The 18,055-nt window shown below is 38.3% G+C and overlaps 1 protein-coding gene across 21 annotated transcripts in view; it reads right to left on the minus strand.

The window, feature by feature from the left end:
• PLEKHA5 (pleckstrin homology domain containing A5) overlaps positions 1-18,055 on the minus strand; it is a 238,691-nt gene that overhangs the window by 180,677 nt on the left and 39,959 nt on the right. Inside the window, exon 4 of one of the 21 annotated variants that reach the window (XM_073877916.1) lies at positions 2,346-3,622. The exons of the other annotated variants lie outside the window; for them this stretch is intronic. Coding sequence (XP_073734017.1) covers positions 3,427-3,622 — 196 coding nt within the window. The 3' untranslated portion in view covers positions 2,346-3,426. Of the gene's footprint in view, positions 1-2,345; positions 3,623-18,055 lie in introns of those variants that run through there. 21 annotated transcript variants of the gene reach the window in all.

Raw genomic sequence — 18,055 nt, forward strand, 5'->3', positions numbered from 1 at the left:
ATATTTTTTTAAGATTTATTTATTTCAGAGGAAAGAGAGCATGAGCAGGAGGGGCAGAGGGAGAGGGAGAGAGAATTTCAAGCACACTCCACGCGGAGTGCGGGGCTCCATCCGAGGCCCCCGAAATCACGACCTGAGCCAAAACCAAGAGTCCCACACTTAACCAACTGCGCAACCCAGACGCCCATGTTCAATATTTTTAAAGGCCACATAATATTCTACCTTGTTATTTCACAGTTTATTCAACAGGAGTCAACTGCTAGACATTTGTATTACTTTTTTTTCCTACTATTATGAACTTTCCTTAGTATCTAGACGCAGAAATGGGACTATGGAGTCAAAGGATAAGATTACTTTTATCACTTTTGGTAAACATATTTCTTAGATACCTCTCAAATGGAAGACTGGGGTGTATGGTTTCAGTTGGGTAGAATCCTACTGATTTTCAAAACTTTACTACTTGAATCTCAATCACTTTAATTGAATCTTAGAACTAAGCATGCTTTTTTTTAAAAAGATTTATTCATTTGAGAGAGAGAGAGATAGAGAGGGAGAGCCTGTGCACACACAGCAGGGGGAAGGGCAGAGAGACAGAATCTTCAAGCAGACTTGGGGCTGAGCCTGGTATGGAACTTGATCCCACACCCCATGAGATCATGACCTGGGCAGAAACGAAGAGCTGGATGCTCAACCAAGTGAGCCACCCAAGTGCCCCTAAATGTGCTTTTTAAAAAGAGACATTAAATTATAAAGAAATCAAGAGCAAGCTTTTAAAAATTATTTCAAAATAAGGGGAGATTTCCTCAATTGCAGTTACAAAGCAAAATCATTTTAATAATGAACAAACTTTACTGTCTAAATTTTTTTTAAAAAAGATTTTACTTATTTGAGAGAGAGAGAGAACAGGGCGGGGGCGGGTGGGGGGGAAGAGCAGAGAGAGAAGCAGACTCCCTGCTGAGCAGGGAGCCCGACCATGCAGGGCTGGATCCCAGCAGCCTGGGATCATGACCCCAGTGGAAGGCTGACATTCAACTGCTCAACAGACTGAGCCACCCAGGCGCCCCGTTTTAAAATTTTTAAACAAAACAACATATGTGCATAGTGTATATATATCTTTTCTCACAAAATGCAGAAGGATTTAAAGTGAAAAGGAAAGTATCACTGCTCCTTGATACTTCTTATCAAAACTCAATAAAATCTAGAAGTCATTAACATTTTCATTTGTATCCCACTAGAACCTTTAAATAGAAAAAGTATAAATATGTATATCTTTATTAGTATATAAACTGTTCAAAACTTGATTTTTTTCCCTCTTGGTAAATCTTGGATTTCAGGACATACAGATCTACTGCTACATATATTCTATTATTTTCTACCATTCGATAATTTATACAACTAGTTCATTAATAAACAACACTTGAGCAATTATCAGTTTTTACTGTTTTGTGTGTATAAAAACAAAACTTCAGCAACCATCTTGTACATCATTATAAAATAGATGAAAATTCAACCTCATTAAATAATACTATGATAGTTGTAGGACAAAGTTGCAATTATAGAATTGATGAGTCAAAGGGTATGGGTACTTTACATTTCACTATTTCCACCAGTTTACATTCCTACCAGTAGTAAAGAGACTATTTCCCTCTGCCTTCACTAATTGGAGGTATTACCGCTTAAAACTTTGCCAATATAAGTAAGGTATCTCATTCTAACTGGCTTTTTTTTTTTTAAGTATTTTTCTGAATTTCCTTTTATCCATTTTCCACTAGCTTGCTCATTATTTTCTTACTGAGAATCAAATGTTTTTATTTAATTAATTTATTTTAAAATTTTTGATTTCATTCTTTTTGATTTAACTTAACTTACATAACTTTAAAAGCAAATGGGAATTATGACATTAACCTCAATATATTCTGTGCCAATAATCCTGGCACATCTTTTCAATTATTTTTTTCCCCACATTCTTTGCTTGTTTTCCTTAAAATTTTGAGTATAGTTGACACAATGTTATATTATTTCAGGTGTACAACATAGTGATTCAACATCTCTGTACAATATGCTATGCTCACAAGTGTAGCTACCATCTGCCAATAAATAACACTATTACAATATCACTGACTATAGGGAATCAAATATTTTTAAATACTAAATATTCAACATCACTTAATACAATTTCTCTCACTGCAAAAATAAATCTGAAAACTGGTTGTTTCCTTGTGTTATCTGAATTAAGAATTCTTTTCACTCCCTCTTATCCAACAGAGATGACTGCATGTAGATTTTTTACATGCATAAATCTATTTTATTTATTTCCCCCCCCCCCAAAAATTTGAAAATAGAGCTGCCATACGACCCAGCAATTGCACTACTGGGTATTTACCCCAAAGATGCATAAATCTATTTTAAAGATCAGAAGATGTGGAAAGAGCTAACAAGGATACAGCATCATGCAGGTAAAAGGTCAATAGGCCAGGGTCCATCTAAATCTGGTCTCAACTCTACCACAATAAGCTGAATAATCCATAGGTGCCACCTCAGCCTCAAAATATTAGCTCCTTAACCAATAAAATGAAAAAGTTGGACAGAATGATTCCTAAGATTGTTTCCACATATAAATCCCATATAATGAAACTTGATTATTATAATTAAAAAATTAAATAATAAATATAACCACAAAGTATATTTTTTAAAAAATAAAACTAAATGATAATAATAACATTATCAGCATGGTAATATCCAAGTTTCTTAAGACATTTGACTTTTCTAAGTCCTCAATATATTAGGAACTTGGTAAAACATACACAAAAAATGCATGCACTGAAAGTATTAACATCACCTTCACTCTGATTTTCTGATAATCATTTTACGAGTAGTTCAGCAGGAATAAAATATAAACCTACTTAAGACCCCACTGCTATTAAAAGCTTCTTGTTGCTGGAATAATACCACCACTTTCTGGCATTTACGCTATTTTAATTTTTCAACTCTTGCTTTAAATGAGATATGTCTATAAATCAAATTAAGACTTGTATTCGAGTTTACCCCGATGAGCTCCCACCCATGAAATCAACTGAGATTTGTGATCAAGTCTTCATGTTTACACAGATGAAATTATTAAAAACAAATCACCTTTCTCTCACTTGAAGAATTATCTCAGGGCCATGATGCCTACATTTATTCATTTTATAATTTTAAAAACCGTGTTTAAGGAAAAATTGTCTCAAACACAAATTTTATGTAGGCGAAAAATCATTGCTATAGCAACAGTAGCTTTAGTTTATGAGAACTGAAAAGTGAAAAATTCACATTTCCAACCCTTGAAACTTAACTATTTGATTTTTGATGGCTGAGGGGAGAAGGGGGTAGCTCCTGACCTTTCAGCATTACTATCATGAACTGGACCCCAGTGAGACTTGGCCAATCTCAAAGCCTTAAAAGATAAAAATACATGGTGCCTTCTTTAATAAGGTGAATTACTATAAACCAAACATGACACGTTAGGCCATCCCCCACAGGCTGCTCGGCTCTTCTGCCTCCTGTGCCAGGAACACAAAGGAGCTGGTGGGACAGTGACAGCTTCGAATGGCTGAGCAATGCGTCTATCTCTGAGGTCTTCTTGCTAAAAACAAAACAAAACCAAAAACCAAAAACCAAAACACTCACGACATGCCACTGCTTTGTTTGGAGAAAACAAAGCACCGGTCCCAGCTAGCACTGGCATGCCTACCCTTAACTCTGGCTGGCTCCAAGAATGCAGTGAATCTTTTTCTGAGGATCATTTCCCTACTATTCCGATGGGCAGAGGTTAAAAACTAGCAACAAAAAGAAATTAAAACAGTATTTTTCAATAAACAGATGGGAAAATTTCTGAGTATGAGTGTACGTATGCAAGAAAGGGAAATCAGGAGCAACTGTAAAATATTTTTCCCCATTCTACTGTCTAGCTGCAAAACATACCCCTTGCACAAGGGGAATGATCACCACTACTAACTTAACCCAACAGCACATGACTCACTGAATATGGTACAGTAATACAATGTTCATGTAACTCTGTAATCATATTTTCCTGGTTCTGCCCTTTACTAGCTGTGTGACTGTGGACAATTTAGCTAAGCCTCAGATCTGTCATCTGAAAATATGGATAATGATGGTACTATCTTACAGTTTGTTATAAAGATCAAATGAGTTAATATATGTGAAGCATGGATAACAGTCAGTGGCACATGGTAAACACTTAAAGGGAAGAGTTATCTTCATTGTTTTGAGTCATTCTAATAGGGAAGCAGTGGTACCTAATTGTGGTTTTAATTTGCATTTCCCAAAAGACTATTGATGCTAAGCATCTTTTCATGTATTTGTAATATGCATATCTTCTTTCTTGGTGAAGTGACTTTTCAAATTTTTTGCCTGCTGGAGGGTTTGTCTTTCTTTTTTTTTTTAATGAGAGAGAGAGAGATACATGAGAGGGGGGAGGGTCAGAGGGAGAAGCAGGCTCCCTTACTGAGCAGGGAGCCCGATGTGGGACTCGATCCCGGGACTCCGGGATCATGACCTGAGCCGAAGGCAGTCGCTTAACCAACTGAGTCACCCAGGCGCCCTGGAGGGTTTGTCTTCTTATTGTTCAGTTTCAAGAAGTTCTTTATGTTATTTGGATACAATTTATTTGTCAGGTACATGATTTGCAAATATTTTCTCCCATTCAGTTGCTTGTCTTTTCTTTCTATTATTACAGAGCAAAAAGTTTTTAACTTTGATAAAGTTCAACTTATCAAATTTTTTTCTTTTTGTGGATTATGCTTTTGGTGTCATCTGTAAGGCATCTCTGCCTGACTCAAGATCACAAAGATTATCTTCTACATTTTCTTCTAGATCCATTTTGAGTTTTGTCTTGTTTTTTTTAAAGTAAACTCTGTGCCCAATGTGAGGCTTGAACTCACAATCCCAAGATCAAGAGTTGCATGTTCTATTGACCAAGGCCAGGTGCCCCTTTAGATTTTTTTTTTAAGTTTTATATAAAATATAAAATGAGTCAATGTCCTCAAAATGAGGACATTCTTGCATAAGAATGTCCAACTGTCCAGAACCACTTGTTAAAAAAACTAACTTCCCTCCATTTCAATACCTTTTCACCTATGCATTAAAAACAAACCCAGGGACGCCTGGGTGGCTCAGTCAGTTAAGCATCTGCCTTCGGCTCAGGTCATGATCCCAGAGTCCTGGGATCAGGTCCCGATTTGGGCTTCTTGCTCAGCGGGGAGCCTGCTTCTCCCTCTACCTGCAGGTCCCCCTGCTTGTGCACACGCTCTCTCTCTGACAAATAAATAAAATCTTTAAAAATCAAACAAACAATTGACGATGTATGGGCCTATTTCTAGATTCTATTTTGTCATACTGTTTTTGTTTTTTGGGTTTTTTTTTTGGTCTATCCTTTCTCTGATGCCACACTGTCCTGGTTACTGTGGCTTTATAGTGAATCTTGAAATCAGACAGTATGAATCTTCCTAATTTGTTCTTTTAAAAAAATAGTCTGGCTACAGAAATAAATATATGAATATAAATAAATTCACATAAATTTTAGAAGAGCTAATCAAGCTTTCTTAAGCAGGGTAAATTTATACTTACAAACAACTATGGAACTCATAGCTATTTAATAGAGTGTCTCTTCATCTTTATATTAAAAGAAACACTAAAATCTTCCCAGAGGTATATGAAGGAGCTGATAACCTTCATGTTTCCCAAATCTTTTATCAAAGTCTTATGACAAAATTTAAATACTCATTCCCTAAGTTGATTTCTTCTTGACAATCTCAGTCCTTTCAGGGATAACTTGACATCACAGCCCTCAGCTACCAATGAAGCTGTTTTTCTCTAGCATGTCTCCCTATAAGTCAAGCCAGGCTGTTTGGGGTTTCTCCCCGGAGTGGGGTAAAGGGAAAGACTGGGAAAAATATCTCTATCTCTATTCTAATTACAATTTATTCTCATTTCACATGTCAAACTGCAAAAAAATTTTCACTTAAGACTTTATGAACTTCTTCCAACTGCCTTGTTAGCCCAACACCAAAGACATCAGAAATCAGCAACAGTAACAGACTCTAACTATAAATGAGGGTTTTACAGCTGTGGTTTTATAAAGTGCATGGGCTGTGGCACAGTCATCCTCCCAAATAATTCAACTATCTTCCCAGCCAGCGAGGCCGCTCATTTTAAAACGAACTATGTAAGGAAAGACAACCAAGTTTCAAAAAATTATGTAGACAGAAAGAACAGATGATAAATTATTTAGAAAATCATTACAGGGAGATTTCAATTGTATTTCATGCAGATCCCTGATCTGCATTAACTGGGTTTAAAGGCCTACACCCCTGCCCCTTTACTGTCTGTTTACTGGAGGAAAAGTTTCTGTAAACACATGCAACTGAAAAATCAAAACATAAAACAAAATAATGCCATTAAAATACTCATTTAGTACCTTTAAGGCCAGGTTTTAAACTAGCCTCTTATAAATACAAACCATGCCACCTATAACAGGTCAGACAGGCTAGCCATCCTCCCATATTCCACTTCAGAGGTTAAGAACAAACCTTAACGAACCTTAACAATGATTATTCAGTTTATGACCTGATTTTCCCACAATTTAATTAAGCTAAAGCCAATGACTAAGAGAAAAATGCTGTCATTAGAATCTTCTGATTTGCTACCTCACAAGTCTCCTTCATACAATTAAAAGTTTTTATTTCACTCATTCCTAGACTTTCAACTCCTATTATTTAGAAACAAAATACTGGCAGAAACTTCAATACCCAAGTACGGGTATGGTACAGGGTTTGTTTTTTAATTTAAGGAGGAAAAAAGAAACATTCTAGATTAGCAAGCTACAAGATTTTTGTGATCATATAGCCAAGATCACACACATTAATTTTATCAATAAAAGAAAAGGGGCAAGGGGCAGAGCAAGATGGTGGAGGAGTAGGAGACCTGGATTTCCTCTGGTCTCAGGGATTCAGCTGAATAGGGATCAAACCATTCTGAACACCTACGAACTCCAGAGGAGATGGAAGAGGAGAGTAGCAACAACTCTCTGATCAGAGAAGCGACCACTTTCTGGAAGGTAGGACGTGCGGAGAAGTGAATCCGAGGCGATATTCGGGAGGATAGACGGCGGGGGAGGGGCCCTCCGACGGCCGCTTCTGGCAAGTGATAGAGCCGCGGAGCATAAAATCGGAACTTTTAGAAGCCGGCTCCGCTGAGGAACGTCGCTCCAGGGGCTAAGCGGGGAGTGGAACCCTCGCGGGACAGTGTGGTCTCAGGACCCTCGGGGTCACAGAAAGACCGGGGGTGCCTGAGAGCAGCAGAGCTCCCAGGTATCAGAGCGGGGAAGCCGGCTGCAGAGACAGAGCGGAGGCGCGGGCTCTCAGCTCGCGGTTGCCATAAACTGTGATCCACGGTCCAGTCGGGCCACTGCTCCTCCAGCAGGGACCCAACAAGCGGCAGATCCAGGGAGACTCCCCTTCCTCCCCTGGGAGGAGCGGTGCAGTAGCGCACCGCAGGGATCTGCTGGGTTTGGAGACTCCACACGGGGTCGGGTGCCAGAGATAGAAACGCTTGGTCACAGGCCGGGTGAGCACGGAGTGTGGCCAGAGACCAGGGAGACGGGAGTGACTGCTTTTCTCTGGGGGCGCACTGAGGAGCGGAGCCCCGAGTTCTCAGCTCCTCCAGGTGGAGAATGGGAGGCCACCATTTTCGCCCTGGTCCTCCAAAGCTGTACCAGAGCTTGCAGGGAACAAAAGCTCCCGAGAGCAAACTGGAGCAGCTTGCTTAGCCCGGACCGACAAGGGCGGGGCAATTCCGCCTCCGGCAAAGACATTTGGGAACCACGGCAACAGGCCCCTCCCCCAGAAGATCAGCACGAATAGCCAGCAAGCCAAGACCAAGTTTACCAATCAATGAGAACGGGAGAACTCCAGCGTTAGGGGAATACTGCATATAGTATTCATGGCTTTTTTACCAGAATTCATTAGTTTTTCAAAGTTAATTTTTTTAACTGGTTTTTTTTTTTAATTTTTTTTCCCTTTTTAAAACAACATCTTATCAATCCCTTTTTTAAGAAAACATTTTTTATTTTTCATTTTTAGGGTCATATTTTTATCCCTTCATAGTAGTTACCCTTATTTTTGGCATATATATATAAGTTGTTCTCTCTTTAAAATTTTGAGATACAATTTCTTCTAACAGATCAAAATATACCCTAAATCACTAGTGTATGGCTTTGTTCTAGTCTCCTGCCTGATCACATTTTCTCCCCTTTTTTTTTTCCTTTTAAATCTTCTTTCTTTTTAAAAACTTCTTATCAATTCCTTTTATAAAATCTTTTATAATTTTCAACTTTACAGTCATCTTCCATCCCTTCATTGTATCAACCCTTATTTTGTACATATATAAGTATTTCTTCCTTTAAAATTTTAGCAGGTACTTTCTTCTAACAGACCAAAATATGCCCAAAATCTAGTGTGTGGCACTGATCTATGCACTAGCCTGATCATATTTGATCATATTCTGTGGTTTTTTTGTTCTGTTTTTGTTAGTTTTTATCTTTTTCTTTTTCCTTTTCTTTCTTTCCCTTTCTGGTCCCTTGGTTTCAGGTATAGAGTATATTTGCTGGAGACGTTAACCTGTTAACATTCTGTTCTCTCATTCATCTGTTCTCCTCTGGACAAAATGACAAGACGAAAAAAATCACCTCAGCAAAAAGAACAAGAGGGAGTACCGTCTGCCAGGGACCTACTCAATACTGACATTAGTATGATGTCGAACCTAGAGTTCAGAATCATGACTTTAAAGATACTAGCTGGACTTGAAAAAAGTGTGAAAGTTATTAGAGAAACCTTTCTGGAGAAATAAAAGAACTAAAATCTAACCAAGTTGAAATCAAAAAGGCTATTAATGAGATGCAATAAAAAAATGGGGGCACTAACTGCTAGGATAAATGAGGGAGAAGAGAGAATCAGTGATATAGAAGACCAAATGATGGAAAATAAAGAGGCTGAGAAAAAGAGAGATAAACAACTACAGGATCACGAGGGCAGAATTCAAGAGATAAGTGATACAATAAGATGAAACAACATTAGAATAATTGGGATCCCAGAAGAAGAAGAGAGAGAGGGGCAGAAGGTATACTGGAGCAAATAATAGCAGAGAACTTCCCTAATGTGGGGAAGGAAAACAGGCATCAAAATCCAGGAGGCACAGAGAACCCCTCTCATATGATCCTCTCAATAGATGCAGAGAAAGCATTTGACAGAGTACAGTGTCCTTTCTTGATCAAAATTCTTCAGAGTATAGGGATAAAGGGTACATACCTCAATATCATAAAAGCCATCTATGAAAAACCTACAGCGAATATCATTCTCAATGGGGAAAAGCTGAGAGCTTTCCCCCTAAGGTCAGGAACGCGGCAGGGATGTCCACTATCACCACTGCTATTCAACATAGTATTAGAAGTCCTAGCCACAGCTATCCGACAACAAAAAGAAATCAAAGGCATCCAAATCGGCAAAGAGGAAGTCAAACTCTCACTCTTTGCAGATGATATGATACTGTATGTGGAAAACCCAAAGACTCCACCCCAAAACTGCTAGAACTCATACAGGAATTCAGTAAAGTAGCAGGATATAAAATCAATGCACAGAAATCAGTGGCATTCCTATACACCAACAACAAGACAGAAGAGAGACAAATCAAGGAGTCGATCCCATTTACAACTGCACCCAAAACCATAAGATACCTAGGAATAAATTTAACCAAAGAGGGAAAGGATCTGTACTCAGAAAACTATAAAATACTCATGAAAGAAATTGAAGAAGACACAAAGAAATGGAAAAACGTTCCATGCTCATGGATTGGAAGAACAAACATTGTGAAGATGTCAATGCTACCTAGAGCAATCTACACATTCAATGCAATCCCCATCAAAACGCCATCCACTTTTTTCAAAGAAATGGAACAAATAATCCTAAAATTTGTATGGAACCAGAAGAGACCCCAAATAGCCAGAGAAATATTGAAAAAGAAAAGCAAAGCTGGCGGCATCACAATTCCGGACTTCCAGCTCTATTACAAAGCTGTCATCATCAAGACAGTATGGTACTGGCACAAAAACAGACACATAGATCAATGCAACAGAATAGAGAGCCCAGAAATGGACCCTCCACTCTATGGTCAACTAATCTTTGACAAAGCAGGAGAGAATGTCCAATGGAAAAAAGACAGTCTCTTCAACAAATGGTGTTGGGAAAATTGGACAGCCACATGCAGAAGAATGAAACTGGACCATTTCCTTACACCACACACAAAAATAGACTCCAAATGGTTAAAAGACCTAAACGTGAGACAGGAGTCCATCAAAATCCTAAAGGAGAACACAGGCAGCAACCTCTTCGACCTTAGCTGCAGCAACTTCTTCCTAGAAACATCGCCAAAGGTAAGGGAAGCCAGGGCAAAAATGAACTATTGGTATTTCATCAAGATAAAAAGCTTTTGCACAGTGAAAGAAACAGTCCACAAAACCAAAAGACAACCGACAGAATGGGAGAAGATATTTGCAAATGACATATCATATAAAGGGCTAGTATCCAAAATGTATAAAGAACTTATCAAACTCAACACCCAAAGAACAAATAATCCAATCAAGACATGGGCAGAAGACATGAACAGACATGTTTCCAAAGAAGACATCCAAATGGCCAACAGACACATGAAAAAGTGCTCAACATCGCTCAGCATCAGGGAAATCCAAATCAAAACCTCAATGAGATACCACCTCACACCAATCAGAATGGCTAAAATTAACAAGTCAGGAAACGACAAATGTTGGCGAGGATGTGGAGAAAGGGGAACCCTCCTACGCTGTTGGTGGGAATGCAAGCTGGTGCAACCACTCTGGAAAACAGTATGGAGGTTCCTCAAACAGTTGAAAATAGGGCTCCCATACGATTCAGCAATTGCACTACTGGGTATTTACCACAAAGATACAAATGTAGGGACCCGAAGGGGTACGTGCACCCCGATGTTTATAGCAGCAATGTCCACAATAGCCAAACTGTGGAAAGAGCCAAGATGTCCATCGACAGATGAATGGATAAAGAAGATGTGGTATGTATACACAATGGAATATTATGCAGCCATCAAAAGGAATGAGATCTTGCCATTTGCAACGACGTGGATGGAACTGGAGGGTGTTATGCTGAGTGAAATAAGTCAATCAGAGAAAGACATGTATCATATGACCTCACTGATATGAGGAATTCTTAATCTCAGGAAACAAACTGAGGGTTGCTGGAGTGGTCGGGGGTGGGAGGGATTGGGTGGCTGCGTGATAGACATTGGGGAGGGTATGTGCTATGGTGAGCGCTGTGAATTGTACAAGACTGATGAATCACAGATCTGTACCTCTGAAACAAATAATGCAATATATGTTAAGAAAAAAAAAAGAAGAAGATAGCAGGAGGGGAAGAATGAAGGGGAGTAAGTTGGAGGGGGAGATGAACCATGAGAGACGATGGACTCTGAAAAACAAACTGAGGGTTCTAGAGGGGAGGGGGGTGGGGGGATGGGTTAGCCTGGTGATGGGTATTAAAGAGGGCACATTCTGCGTGGAGCACTGGGTGTTATGCACAAACAATGAATCATGGAACACTACATCAAAAACTAATGATGTAATGTATGGTGATTAACATAACCATAAAAAATTATTAAAAAAAAAGAAAAGGGGCAAGAGGTAGAGTTCACAACACTGGGATCAGGGTTTCTACTTGATCTTATTTCATAGTATTTTAATGCAGGGTTGCTACACAGGCTACTTTCTAAAATCGTTGATCCACTGAGGGCTAGAGGTTGGTAGGGAGCTCTACAACAGACAGAACAGACATAATTATAAATGCATAGTAAATACTGATAAAGTATTACTTCTACCTATTGCCTTTTCTTTACCTATAATGCTGAACGTTCATTTCTTAGCTCACACCACTAAGGAATGAGAAGACTGTAACAAAAAGTTTACAAAAAGAGCAGACTCTGGTGGGGGATGTTTAAAATGGGAGATGCTACACATGGGTAGGAACAAAGGGCATATGGAAAATCTCTATATCTTTCTCTTACTTTTGCTGTGAACCTAAAATTACTCTAAAAAAAATAAAGTCTTAAAAAAAAAAGTGGAGAAAGAGTTACACAACAGAAGAAAAAGAAGTACGAGCTATCAGTAATGGCCCAGAAAGATGCTTGGTCCAAGCTCTGCCTAAGAGACTGTGCCCCAATTAAATCTTGACCTGATTTTTACCCAGGCCCTTTCTCAGGAGTCACTGATGGCTCTGTAGGATGCAGAAGACAAGGTTTGCTCTGTAGGATGCAGAAGACAAGGTTTAAGAGGACCTTAATTGTATCAACACATATAAGGTCACCAAAAAACTCACTAATGAGTTCTTCAAATTATATCTTTCCTGGATTTATACATTTTGTTTCATACTTTAATGATTATGAAATTGGGTTCATCTTAGATTCAATGTGTGCATTTTATATATTAGTTGTCTGTCTGTTTTGTCCCTACAAAAGCCTGTATTTAAACCACCGGCAGATCTTTCAATCAAAGTGTCTCAGAAGACAATGTGAAACTCAAGTCTACCACTGGTAGTCAGCAGCTGCCAATTTAGCACTGTCATACAAATCACTGCTAACTGGATGAGTAAAGGCCAGAAGACACTAGAGGCCCTCCCAGGACTGGGCAGAGAGGGAAGGCTCCAATTCCCTTCAATGTAATATCAATGGAAATCAAGCAGGGAAGCGACACTAACTTCATCTGTGGTCACTTTAATTTACAACCAACCCCCCCCCTTTTTTTACACTTGATAATCTTTAAATAGACCTTTACTTAGGTCCAAAGATAAAACTGAAAATTGGTTTAAGTCAGTTAAGTCCTGGGTCTAAAGTAGCTGTACAACATTAGCAAAGCTGCTAAGCCCATTACTGATAACTCAATTTTTCTTTAAGGATAAAAACAGAAGAAAGATGACACATGATTTCTAGGGCAACTACCAGAATAAAATAAACCAAGCAATTTGTTTTATCTTTGATCATTTAATTCAAAATAATGATTGCAACTTATTATTCACATATCTACTATGTGCCAGGAACTCAATCAAAGTATATTACATTAATCCTGTATGGCAGCTGTTAAATCTCACTTTACAGAAAAAGAAACAGAAACTCAAAGAGGTTATATGGCTAGAACTAGGTCCGGGATTCAAAGCCAAGTCTGGCTGATTCCAAAGTCTAGCTCTTTCCTCTTCCCCAAGTTGTCTCCAGAATACATACTTGCTAAATTTTACCATCATTCATTTACCTCTGAGTTTCTGTTTAGAACACATTCTTATAAGAAATCTCAAAATTTGGTTTTATCCACTACTAATATGCTCTTTCCCTCATTTGAAGAGTTCTTTATCTTACTGATGTTATATGCAATACAGCATTATGAAAACCGGAATGTGTGTATATATGTGGACTTTCAAGTGTGTGTACGAGGTGGGGAGGGGAATGCATGGGAAGATGAAGATATTGGTATCAAATTTTTGTATCTCCCACCCAAAAGAAATTGTTCGATAGCTATTTCTTTATAAATCACTGCAATAAACTGCCTTCAATTCAGAGTCTTGAGTTTATCACAAATGTACCTGTAGCAATTGATTTGTTTCATCTGTGGCATAAATAAGGTATAACTCACTTTGGCAGCACAAACTCTGAAGTTTATTTTGTATTAGAACAGCTCATTTACACATAAAAAGAGAATTTTTTTTCTATCAACAGAATCCAAATACATGATTTCAACGAAAAGTAAGTCTCAAAAACACTTCATCAGCCAAGGATAATACTAAAGCAAAATGGCAGCCAGGAGATGGTTCCTTCTGTTTATCTAAAACAGCTTATATGTTAAAGCCAATCTGTAGGTTATCTCCATTCAAAACACATAGCTTTAATGGATTGACACTAAGGTTCGAAGTAATCAGGAACTCCTTCAGTGGCTGGGTGCAGTGGGGACAACAAGTAGAAACTTCCAACTAGAAAGAACCAGTATGAAACAGTAGTCTCTCCACTAATTAACTGTACCATACTTTTAGACTAGAAGGGCCTGCAGTGAAATATGGAATTATTAATGACCACAAAGAACCCATGCTACCATGGATGGATGCCTTACAGAAGAATGATGACTAGGAAAATCTCCAGTTATCCAATGACAGAAAAGGGCCATCTCAAGAATTGTATCATTTTCCCCAACAGTATTTAGCTTCCCTGGGTAGGGAAGCTGATCCAGGGTTGGAGTTTTTCTGGGGGTTTGTAGCAAAATGGAAAAAAACATGAGGAAATCAAGATCCATGGAGTTGAGAAGATCAAAGGAACATGTAGTAGACATTATTAGTTGGGAAGGCTCACCATCTCACAATTGTTCTGACACTTAGAAGAGCCCCCCAAAACATGTCTGTGCTATTAAGCTGAAGCATGAGAAACTGCATTTTCTCTGAGACAAAAACAGTCAAAGTAGCAAATTAGTATGATTCAATCTACTACAGATGGCTCTATCCTTCTATCCATCGAGCAAATCAGATTCTCTCTCTGGGTAATTTGCCACCTGTGTGACGACATGGTCACAGCTGTGTCACCCTGATAAAAACACTCTAGAGCATGTTCAGAAGCTCCCAATGCTCAAGGCCCTAGATTCTCGCTGTGTAAAATTTAGCTGTGCAGCAATTCCTTCAAGACTGCAAGCTCCCCAAGAATCCTTTCAATAACCAAATAACTTCTTTTGATGAAGTTTGACTTAGTTTTTGTAACCAAAGGTACCTTAACAAACATGGTAAGCCTGGGAGGTTAGATGCGTGGTTCCACTGGACCCTTAAGTTACCTGTCCAACACCTAACTTTTTTCTTTCTGTTGTTCACAAAACCTGAGCATGATTGCCGACTAAGCAAAGTACATCAAGCAAGGAAGAAAGATTTCCTTTTTCTTTTTTCAGAAGACTTAAAATTGTTACACACATACAGACTTGTTCAAGGCATGTTATGTAAACCGAGAGAGAAAATTATGTTAATAAAATGTCTATCAGGGTTCAAGGACTTTGGTTATTTCCAATAGCAACTTTAATAGTCACACGTTAAATAAATTAAAATGATATAAAGTATTCATTAAAAAAAAAAAAAACAGGGCGCCTGGGTGGTTCAGTTGGTTAAGTGTCTGCCTTCGGCTCAGGTCATGATCCTGGAGTCCTGGGATGGAGTCCCGCATCAGGCTCCTTGCTCTGCGGGAAGCCCGCTTCTCCCTCTCCTCCCCACTTGTGCTCTCTTTCACTATCTCTGTCTCTCTCTCTCAAATAAATAAAATCTAAAAAGAAAATTAAAAAATACAAAAAACAGTACCCAAACTTATCATGATCTCAATTTGCACTAAAAAGAATCAGCTGGGCAGACTGACCTCCCCCTAACACAGTTAAGAGAGGGCACAAAAAACACAGGAAGTAAGAGTTAAATGGAGCCCCATGTAAATTAGGGGGAGGGGACCAGCTAGGAATATGGAGATTTTTCAAATATGAAAGCAAATCACATTTTCTGAGTCAATAAAAGGGACTTACTTTACCTTCTCCATGATGTAAGTGTTTAATGCTTAGTGATGCCACCTTTTGTTTGAAGCAGTGTGGCTCTCTCTCTGCTTCAAATGGCCCAGAGAACTGATACTTTCTACCTTACTCCAACCTAATCACTAATTATTAAGGATATTTTAAAATATGTGGTAAGAGTTTTATATATATTCACACAATCCTATATATTGAACAAAAACACAATTAACAAATAATGCTATTGGGGCAATTAGCCAACAATCTGACCAAAAAAAAGGTTCTATATGTAAAACCATTGCTTGGTGGACTAGAAATGTAAATACCAATAATAAAAACATAAACCTATAGAAGGCAATATAGCTATTTTTATAATTTAAGGGTAACTCCAAGTATGACACCAAATGCTGAAATCAAAAAAGGAAAAGGCTGATTGATTTCACTACAACAAAAGAAAAACGTCTTTGGAAATTAAAAAAAAAATGACTGTCAAAATACAAATGAAAAACTTATTTAAAAATGATAAAAATGATTACTATACCAAACAAAAATGGACACTGAAGGCAATTAATCTGGAGGCCAAAAGAGGAATGTGTATCAAAACCCTAAAAATGGGCTTACATTCTGGCCCATCAAATTCTATTTTTAATAATTTTACCCTACAAAACCAATTTTCTTAACAAGTATATTCATTTTAGCATTGTTAATGATAGCCAAAAAACCTGTAAGAAACAAAACCACCAACATTAGCATGTTAAATTATAATTCATCCCATCTGTTTAAAGCAGTAAGGTACTGTCATTAAAAACAGAAAGAGACCCATATGCACTGACATGAAATGATAGTCACCATGCAATAGTATGGAGGAAGGAAAAAACAACAGATTACAAAACAGCAGAAATAATGTGCACAACACGGCATACTGATTATCAAAGTACGTTCTTCCTGGGCACAAAAGCAGATTAGAGTTCCACCTCCAATCCTTACTCCTAACACACCCACACTTTGGTGTGCCTTGTGATTGATTATGTTCTCGGCAACAGAGTGTAAGCAGAGGTATACCTTGGAGCTACGTGTTGAAGCTGTCAGACATAACCCTGGCCCGAGTTCCTGAAAGAAGGCAAGTGGTAAGAAGTGGTAAGAAGCCCCCAGCCAGATCCCAACCTGGAATATCGACCCTGGACTATTATGTGTGAGTGAAAAATAAACTCTACTGTGTTTGTGTCATTACATTTTGGGCTTGTGTCATTACATTCAGTAGCATGGCCTATTAATAAAGTAGAAAGCCAGCAGTTTCCCTTTTGAATGAAATCTATATGCACACATAAATATTTTTAACGATCTGGAAAGATATGCATCCAAGCTTATCTTTATGATATTTAACACTACTGTTGCATGCAGCCGTTAACTACTCTTGTTGCTATATAGTATTTCATTAGGTGAGTATGCCACAACTTGTTTACTACTGATAGGCACTTGGGTAGTTACTAGTTTTTTGCTATTATTATACACCTATTAGATGAACAATCTTGTATATGCCTTTTGGTGAACATATATTCAAATTCCTGTTGGGTATTTACTTAAGAAAGGAATTATTGAGTCACAGGATATGCATGTGTTCAGCCGTAGCAGATAGTAAAAAACAGTATTACAATGTGATGGCACCAATTTGCCCTCCCACCAGCAGTACAGAAGAGTTCTAGCTGCTCTATATCCTCATCAACACTTTGTATTTTTTATTGCTCCCCATTATGGTGGTAGTACCATACACTTCTAACTACTCTCAACATAAAACACTTCATTATTCAAAATTAAAGAAGTTTAATTATAGTATGCCTCGATGGAACAATGTGTTCTTAATGATTTATATGATGTTTAGAATACACTAAAGAAAATGGGTTGCCACTCTAAAATTAGTTATACACGTTTGAAACCACCTTCCTCGACTTAAAAAAAACTATCCTCCTGATGCCTGTAATTCCGTTCGAAGCACTGCACGGACTCTGAAGTCAGAGTGCTGGGCTGGGGTCCTGCTTCCATGACATATTATACAGTGTGACCTTGGGCTCTAAGCTCTCTAACCTGCCATCTCTGTGACCTTTGACCACTCAGAGGAATGGTTTTAAGAGCTTGGATTCTGGAAGTAAACTACCTGAGTTCATACCCTGCTCTGCAATTTCATAAATCTCTCTGGGCCTCACCCTCATCTCTAAGTAGAGAACATAAGTTCACCTCATGAGACTGGAGGAGAAATAAATGGATGTATATATGCAGAACACACAGAACAGTCTCTGACACGTACGTATTTGCTCTTATCACTGCTACTGTCACCACGGCCACAACCACCAGGTCTCATATCTTAACAGACAAAAAATAAGAAGCCAATGAAATCATCAGAAG

The sequence above is a fragment of the Callorhinus ursinus genome, unplaced genomic scaffold (assembly GCF_003265705.2).
Source record: "Callorhinus ursinus isolate GAN/ISIS: 27379988/994484 unplaced genomic scaffold, GSC_fseal_2.0 scaffold27, whole genome shotgun sequence".
Taxonomy (NCBI): domain Eukaryota; kingdom Metazoa; phylum Chordata; class Mammalia; order Carnivora; family Otariidae; genus Callorhinus; species Callorhinus ursinus.